Source organism: Chamaea fasciata, unplaced genomic scaffold, assembly GCF_029207755.1.
Source record: "Chamaea fasciata isolate MVZ Bird 193981 ecotype frontalis unplaced genomic scaffold, bChaFas1.0.hap1 SCAF_25, whole genome shotgun sequence".
Classification (NCBI taxonomy): Eukaryota; Metazoa; Chordata; class Aves; order Passeriformes; family Sylviidae; genus Chamaea; species Chamaea fasciata.
This window is the reverse complement of record NW_027094110.1, coordinates 1,489,365-1,498,261: the sequence shown is the minus strand read 5'-3', so window position 1 is coordinate 1,498,261 and position 8,897 is coordinate 1,489,365. Positions and strand designations below refer to the sequence as shown.

General features: G+C 49.9%; 1 protein-coding gene across 1 annotated transcript; it reads right to left on the bottom strand.

The window, feature by feature from the left end:
- Window positions 1-29: 29 nt before the first annotated feature.
- EIF2D (eukaryotic translation initiation factor 2D) lies at window positions 30-8,197 on the bottom strand. Its single transcript, XM_066203697.1, has 15 exons — window positions 8,072-8,197; window positions 6,843-7,033; window positions 6,534-6,617; window positions 4,463-4,553; window positions 3,755-3,862; window positions 3,157-3,446; window positions 2,943-3,060; window positions 2,436-2,481; window positions 2,199-2,302; window positions 1,921-2,079; window positions 1,718-1,807; window positions 1,515-1,610; window positions 1,182-1,302; window positions 669-843; window positions 30-577 (listed from the first exon to the last, which is right to left on the bottom strand). Exons 1-15 carry the CDS (start codon window positions 8,125-8,127, stop codon window positions 507-509), a joined length of 1,800 nt encoding a protein of 599 aa, XP_066059794.1. The 5' UTR covers window positions 8,128-8,197; the 3' UTR covers window positions 30-506.
- Window positions 8,198-8,897: the final 700 nt, after the last annotated feature.

The window sequence follows — 8,897 nt, the reverse complement described above, 5'->3', positions numbered from 1 at the left end:
AATAATATAAACTACAGCAGTCCAGCTAATGCAGTTAATTCTTAGTGCTGAAATGTCTGGTTTCAATACCCGTAAATGTTTAAAAGGATAAATTCTAAACCGGAGTGGGTTTTACTCAATAGCAGAACACGCTGGACTGTCCCAGGATTGTGCTGGAATGTATTTTTCTCATATTTCAGTGGAGGTTTATTCCACATCCTTGATCAAAGATGCAAAGCAGGAATGTTAAACTACCCAAAAGCCACTGTAGCATCCAGTTCTTCAGTATCGATTTCCAGGAAAAAAAAAAATCCCAAAAGGATAACGCCAAGGGATTCATTCAGCTTTTTTATTTCTATGAAAAATGAACACCTGGAGCAATATTATTATTTGGGTGAATTCCAGACCTTGTAAACATCCAGGGCTCATTTGGAATGAGCAGGGCCTGCACATGATCCTCGATTTGCTGGCAGCAAACACTTGTATAAATAACGAGAGCTGAGCAACCCTTGCAGCGGATTTCTCTCCTACTTCTTGCGGCCGAGCTTCGGAGCCTTCTCCAGGCCTTGGATGTATTTCCGAGGTAGCTGATACTCATCTGCAACACAACCCAGAGCTCCCTTCAGCTAAGGAAGAATTAAACAAGAATGAAAATCTCAAGTTTTGCTGCAGTTCCAGAATGGTCTTACCGAGCAGCATCTTGGCCAGATGATGGATTTGGTTGCCTTGGATCTGGACCTGGACTCTGTCCTTGGCTCCTGGTGCTGGGCTGATGGTGGCACTGGCTTGGACCTTCTGCTGCAGAGTGTTGGCCACACACTGAGGGTCCAGACCATAGAGCTCCAGGTTCTTGATAATTGTCACCTGTGGGGGTTTAACAATGATTTAATTAAACCCTGTGGGGTTTAATAATGAAACATCACTGCTGAGGGGTTTACAGTGATTGGAAAACATCACTGCTGAGAGGTTAATAATTATTAGAAACATCACTGCTGAGGGGTTAATAATAATTGGAAACATCACTGCTGAGGGGCTAATAATGATTGGAAATATCAGTCCTGAGGGGTTAATAATGACTGGCAACATCACTGATGAGGGGCTAATAATGATTGGAAATATCAGTCCTGAGGGGTTAATAATAATTGCCAAAGCTGCCCTGATCCCATCTGCTCAGCCCCCCTCATTCAATTGTCTTTTTTCACCTTCTTGTTTGATGATCTCTGTGCTATGCTGATGTCGATGGGCTCAATGTTTCCTTTTCTCACCACGGGCTCTTGGCCAGAAAATGTCACCTGGTGTAAGGGCTGCAGTCGTTCAAGGCACCTGGACAAGGCAATAATCTGTGTCATTCTGGGCAGGGATATTGAGGACAAGCACCTGCTCAAAAGCTCGGCCCATTTAAGGTGTGAGATCTCATCTCGCTCCCATTTATCTCCAGGAAATTACAGATCAGGCATCTCCCACCAAGGGGTTTGAGTTGCAGGCAATAAATCTGTGCAGTTCTGGGAAGGGATATTGAGAGAACAATCAATCACCTGCTCAAGAGTTCATCCCATTTGAGGTGTGAGATCTCATCCTGTTCTGATTTATCCAGCAGGCAGTCACACAGAACGGCATTCACCTTTACAAAGCTGCAAAACAAAAGCACACAGAAGGAGCAAACCAGGTCAATTTTTTTCACTCTAATTTCAGCCTCTCCTGTGGAAGCAGGGGAGGGAAAACTTCCACCTGTACTCACTTTTTGTTTGTTTCGTCAACCAACTCATTATTCTTCACGTAGTTGATGATGATGTTTCTCACCTCACCGCTTGAGAGGACGCTGCCTTTTCTGAAGACAAAGAGGATTTTTAACTCAAGTATTTGGGTGTTGGGTTCTGGCACTGAGAGAGAAACAGCAACTGCAGGTTTGTCGGTCTCTCCCTTCATGTCTTTTGTGCTTACCTGTGTCCAGATTCCTGAAAGAGTGGCATCATTTTGGTGGAGACCCCATAGAGCGGAATGATTTCAGGAGCATGGTACACTTGTTCTCTGTCTTCACTTTTGCTGTCTTGGGCAGCAGAGGCTGAGGAAAATCCTTCAGGCACTGCAAATGCTCTAATGCTGCCACAAGAATTGTTTGGTGTGAGTAAAAAGGATGGGAACAGAGCTGGAAGCAGCAGATTGCAGTCCCCTCTTTCAGAGACTCCCAGTTCTTTTAAAGATTGTGATATTCTACATACTCTGGGTGTTTCCAGTCCACGTCCACGATGCTCTCCACACCTTTGCTCAGCTCCTTCACCTGTAAGATCCTCTGCTGCTGCATGCATTGCAGGAATTTAGAGAACTGAAGGACGCAACAATCAGAAATGTGGAGTCAAGCATTTTAAACTCCTCCTCTTGTGTTTTAAACTTTTTCTCTTCTTCTGTGCCTTATTAAAATTAAAAAACCCCCACTCAAACCAAAAGAAAGATCTCACCTTCTTATAGCTTGATTTCTTTATGTCCAGTTGTTTTCCAGCAGGGCTATAAATGGATTTTTAAAAAGTTATAAGTCACCCTTCATTTCTTCTAAAATCTTGCTACTTATGCTAGAAGTTTCTTAACAGCAGGAATACAAATCACACAGAGAAAGAATTACTCTGAAGAACCTGATAAATGGAGTGTGATGAGTGAAGTTAGTGCTGATGTTCTTGTGGGCAGGCAAGCAGCCACTCAGGTGACTAAACCATGGTGAAACCAATGTCAGCCAAGTCAAGCTGGCTCCCAAGTGCAAATCCAGGTCTGGACAATCCTTACACCCAAGTATTTAATATAAGGATTGCATTTGATCCAAGTACTTGATGGCAGAAGTGAGCATAACCTTAGATAAGAACTGGATTTTATTTTTTACTCAAAACCTCCTCCCTAAATATCCCACACAATCTCCACGTTTTAAAGCCCAAATCCCAGCATGCAAATCCCAATTCCATCTCCTTCCCACGTACCAGCAGGAGACCATGTGGCTGCCTAGAAATGTGCTGGTGAGCAGAGGGAGGTCTGACTTCTTCACTTTGCATTTTAAGGCATGGAAAAAGCACTGATTGAACAATGCATCCATTTGCTCTGCAGGGAGAGAGAAGGACAGGCAGGCAGCGAGTTGTCTGTGGCCTTCAGCAAACCAAAGGGGCTTGGTTTGGGTTCACTGGGATCCAAAAATACCTTGTGGGGTCCTGCTGTCCTCAGCCTCGTGCTGGTGCTCTGTGCTGGCATCCTCAGCTGGCTCTGCAGCTCTGTTCTCATGGGGTTCCTCCTTCCCCAGCAGCTCTGCACAAGTGTCTCTGTCCTTCAGGCTCAGGGCCCTGATGTCCAGGAGCTGCTGTGGCTCAGGGGAGCAGCTGCTGCCAGGCTCCTTCCCCTGCAGCTCCTGCTGGTCCCCAGCACTCTCCTCTGCGGCAGAATCCGTTACCAAGGGAGCTAAGGTAGGAGGAGAAGATTTGTCACCATATTCCCTACGAGAGGAAGAGAAAGCAGAACACAGCTTTCCTTTTGCTGCTTTGAACCACAGGACAGTTAGCAGATGTCACCCTGAACAAAGGCACTGGCACCTGCACGGGGCTTTCTCTGCAATCTCCGAACTGTAAAACTGACTTTGAACTCATCTTCCTCCAGACATTCTAAATCAAGGTCCTACCTAAGCTGTACCCAAATAATTCAGTAATTTGGCCTGACAGTTTAATCCTAGTGGAGCAGGAACTGGGATTTCAGTAAGCACATGAGCCCTGTTGCACATTTTCCCCCAGGGCTGGCAGTTACCCACCAGAGGTGATCCAGGTGAGTGTGCAGCACAGCAAAGCCCTTCCCTTTCATGCCAGCAGCCAGCATCTCCTCCGTGGACATGGTGGCAACTCCAACTGCCACGGGAGCTCTGGGAAAAGAAGGGAATGTTGGAGCAGGACAGCACAAACACTCTGTGCTACTGCACACAGGCTGTGCTGCTGGTTAGATTGAATTTATTTTACAACACCCTTGTTCTTTATGAATTGGGGCTTTTTTCCCAAGCATCTACATATTTTCTGGTCATCCCTCTGGTATGTAAGGTTTTCCAAAGAATCCCGAGGATAAGTGCAGCCTGGATGAGGTGAAGGTTGTGCAGTAACACAATCTTGCTCTTAATAAATTACTAGAAGCATTGCCAGAGGAGACCAGCAGTGAGAGAAAACCAACGGCTTTAGCACTCCCTCCCTCAGGATTTCCAAACAGACACAAAGACAACAGTGCAGAATAAAATCTTTCGCTAAAAACATTGGTCCAAATTGGTCCAAAAGAACCAATTTACAAAGCTTCCCACCTCAGCTCAAACACATCCTACCCCGGAAAATTAAGGGGTTTTTTTCCTGCTCTATTTTCCACTGCTGATGTTCCCAGCGCATCAAATGCACGGCAACACTTCTGCTTGCATTTCCTCGAAACCCTTCACTTCATTTTCAGTTTCTGGACAGGTGGTGGACTGGAGAATCCTCAGTACCTGTTTCCCAGGAGGGTGACAGCGCAGAGCGTGCCCCGCTGCACTCGAGGGAGGCCGGAAGGTGGCACCACAACTCCTGGCAGCATCAGGTCTGCGGGAAGAACGAGGCGCGTCGGTTTCTCAATGAAAGGCTCAGGCACCGCCTCCTCCGCCCCCCTCCCTCCCGTTACTCAGCAAAAACACGAGCTGAGCACACGCCAGGGAGAACGGCATTCTCTATTTCTCCTCCTAAGGCTGCGCTTTTCCCCCGTGGAGGGCGGGATCCCGTCCATGAGGTGCTGGGCACATCCAAAAATCTACAGAGGAGTGAAGCTTGCTCAGCTCTGAGGGACAGTTTTTAACCAGCTCCAATAACGGCATAGGAAGGGAAAGGAGCAAGGAGAAGTACCAGGAATTACCCATTCACTCTCCCCCTTCCCAAGGGAAGGTTATCTCCCAGCAGCTTTTTCCCTGGAGAGAGAATTGCCTCCAAGTTGCCTCAAAACTGCTGCTCCATCCCCCTGGAATCTGCCACATCAGCTGCAGCCAGCTGGGAATTCTCAGGGAGCTGCCTCCTCGCTGTTCTGGAGAGAAACTGCACCCCTGTTTCCTTCTGCTTCCCACACGTGGGATGTGAGCAAAGCAGAGTTTTCCATGCTGCAGGTGTGGCACGGTGTCATCACCAAAGGATGGGAACAGAAACTCTCTGCACTCTCCTGGGCTGGGCTGTTCCATGCCGTGCTTTTGCAGGCATCTCACATTTTTTTTCTCAGCATCCCTGATTTAATATGGAGGCTGAAGAAGACAAGATTTTTTCCCCCTGCTCACTGGCACAACGATTTTTATCGAGTCTTAGAATGAAATCTGCAACTGCCAGCAGAGCTCCACATGGCTGGGGACAGAAATCACATCAAGGCCTTAATGTGAGCACGTAAGCAGCATTAAATTATGTAAATTACCGGGCAGAGAGCAGGTATCTGAATTTACGGAAGAGAAGTCCCAGAAGATGCTGCTTTTAGGAACTGAATCTCCTCCAGTGCTCCAGTCTGCAGCACTGGAGAGCCTCGTGCCTCTCCTCTCTCTCCTGAGAAGTGGCTCTACCTCTCCCCCTGCCTTTGTGGCCATTGTCTCCTGGCCAGCTCCTTATCTCTGGATCCTGCACGGAGGTAGTAGCCTGGTTGCCAGGGGCGATGAATGACCCGCAGGCCCCTTTCATCAATGTCCTTCCCCATTAGCAAGTCTTTTTTTTTTTTTTTTTCCCCCCAGAAACTGGGTCATTACAAGTCAGCAGCCAGGCTCCCTCAGATGTCCATCACAGCTACACACTGAGCACTTTATTCTCCCCAAAAGCAAACAAAGCAGGGAAATCTAAAGGGAAAACACTTTAGGTGCTGTGTCATGGAAAAAAGACATCCCGCCCTACGTGAGCACTTCCAGGTAGAGACCAAGGCTGCTGCAGCTGCAATTTAATCTTTTTTTTTTTTCTGCTTGAGCAGTTCAGCAATTCAAAGTTTATAATGAGCTGATTCTCCTGGGTCTGAACTGCATCCAAAGCAGGTTCCAGAAAACAGACTCCTTTCCTGTTAGTCCTGATCCATAACGAGCTGGTAGAGCCAGAAACCCGGGAACTCAGCTCCAACCTCACCTGCACAATCCACACTTTGGCTGACTCTGATTGCACTTTAGCTTCCAAAATAAATTTCCTTCTTATCCACAGGAGGAGTTTGTTCACCTGGGCACTGACAGGAAGCAGGGAGGCAGCAAAGGAACTTTCAAAGGGGACAGGGAATGGCAGGGGCAGTCCTGTGTCCCAGTTCAGGGCTGCTCATCACCCTGAGAAGGGATTTCCAAATCTGAGCCTCCCACAAGGAGCAGGTTACTGCATTTAAACAGCTTCACCCACTTTCCTTCATTCACAAACTCTTCTTACAGCTAATTTATTTCCATTTTAGGACACCACCACGAATTACTTCTGAGTACTCATTCCTTTTACTTGTCTCAGGTACATTTTGGCCACTGTGAAGGAAAACACCTAAAAAGCCCTGAAAGCAACTCCTTTCTGCAGTGCAAAGTGACAAAGTTGTGCTCTTACCTGCTCCTCCTGCAAGTTTCTGTAGCACTGGGGGCCATGTTGCAAAGGCAGGGAGAAGATCTGGGTAGACCCACAGAGTGTACACTGTCCCAACAGAAATAAATTTAAAAATCCATCATCGAGAACATTTCTAGCTGTTGTTTCTTTTCATCTTTAAACTCTCCTTGGGTAATCACGGAGATTAAACTTAATTGGACAATAAAACACTTAATTGGATAATAAAGAAATACGAAATCAAAACAATGGCACAATAATTAATTGGGAAGGTAAGCAAAGCGGGAGGATTATTCCAGTCCCTTCCCCCCTCACCTGTTGGATACAGAACTTTCTCAACTTCAAACAGGATTGGGTTCCTGTGGTTCATGTAAACAGTGATGGCCTCCCCTTTGTGAGAGTGTATTTTGATGACATTGAGCTCCTCCTTGTTTGGAACCAACTCAGCCACTTGTTCAGTGCTCAGGGTGGGGAAAGCTGCTGCCACCTCACTCCGGAGCTTCCTCCTGCAACAATAAAATCCCAAATGTGTCACAAAGCTGTCCAGGCCATCCCTCAAACTAATTCCTGCATCTGTTACTGTTTTGTTGGCTGCTCCTGAATTTCCCACCTTTTCACAGGAGACGATTTGAAGCATTTGTGTCAGGGTTTACAAATGATGCAAGAACACCAGGAAAAGGCTGGATATACTTGCCCTGCTCCTATCTTCCCTAAACATCTGCCTTCAGCTTCTGTTTGCTGCCTGTGCCTCTGTTTTGTGCTGTGATTTCAGCCTGGGAGTGCCACACTCGCTCTGCCCAGCCTGTCACCCACAGCTGGAGCAGGGAACAGCCAGATTTCCCTGTCCCCCGATTTTAATTGACATTTAAGTGACCAGCACAGGGTGGGGGGTTGTGGTCATTCACAGCAGTGTCCAGTGAACCCGAACAATCAGGAGGTCAGCCCAGCATCGCTGCTTAGGAACACGAAGAATTAGAGAATCGCAGATGGTTCGGGTTTAAAGGGACTTTAAAATCCGATCCAGTCTCACCTCTGGCGTGGCAGGGACACCTTCCACTGTCCCAGGTGGCTCCAAGTGTCCAGCCTGGCCTCGGACACTGCCGGAGATGAGGCAGCCACAGCTTCTCTGGGCACCCTGTGCCAGGGCCCCCCCACCCTCACCGGGAATAACTTCTTCCTACTATCCAACACAAACCTACCCTCCTGCAGTCTAAAGCCATTCCCCCTAGTCCTGTCACTCCACGACCTTATCCAAAACCCCTCGACAGCTCATTTAGAGTTAGGCACTGAACGCTGCTATAAATAAACACGGAGGGCTCATCCAGGCCTCGGCATAACATTTCCATTAAACCTGGCTTAATTACGGCAGCACCTTCCAGCGAATCGCACATTCCGTGCTCAGGCCGGGAGTGTATCACAAGCAAGGGGGTGAAAGCAGCTGCTCGCGGGGGCACCGCCGCCAGCGACCGCGACCCCGGGGCCGAGCCCCGCGCGTCCCCCCGGGCCCGGCGGGGCTCCCGGCGGGCTCCCGGCGCGGCACTCACCGGTCCGAGCCCTTGATGCTGGTGTTGGCCCTGACGCGGAACGCCCTGGCGAACATGGCGGGCCCGCGCCGTCCCCTCAGCCCGCGGCGGCCGCCATGGCGCCGTCCGCGCCCATAAACCGTCCGACTGGAAACGGCGCCCGGCCCCGCCGAGCCCCCGCGACCCCCGCCCCGCCGCCCCCGGGGCTGCCGGTCCCCCTCGCCCACGCTGGGGACCGCCGCCCCAGCTCCCTGAGTCCCGATCGCCCCAGCTCCCTCAGGGGCCCCGATCCCCCCGCCCCGGATCCCTGAGGGGTCGCGATCCCCCCCGCCCCGGCTCCTTGAGGGGGTCCCGGTTCCCTTGCCCTAATTCCCTGAGAGGTCCCGGTTCCCTTGCCCCGGCTCCCTGAGGGGATCCCGGTCCCCCACCCGGGTCTGGGGTCCCCCCACGGCGCCCCCCGGGCTCCTCCATCCGCCCGAGGGGTTCTCAGAAATGTGAGGTTTCTGTTGTGCTTAAACTTCGGGGCCGTTTTCTGCTCGAGGTGCCCTGGCGGGCAGCTGGGCACTCTGGCTGGGATTGAATACGTTTGCTTGAGTGTTGCTGGTCAGTTTCTAGCTGGAGATTGAGGAGCGTGGAACAGGCGGGAGAATTACAGGAGGAGTGCAGTAACTGCAGCTTTCCCAGGATCACAGAGTTACCGAGACTGGAAAATCCCTCCAGGATCATCGAGTCCAAGCTGTGCCCGGTGCCCGCCCTGTCCCCAGCCCAGAGCAGAGTGACACATCCATCCTTCCTCGGACACCTCCAGGGCTGGGCACTCCAAACCTCCCTGGGCGCTTCCACCCGC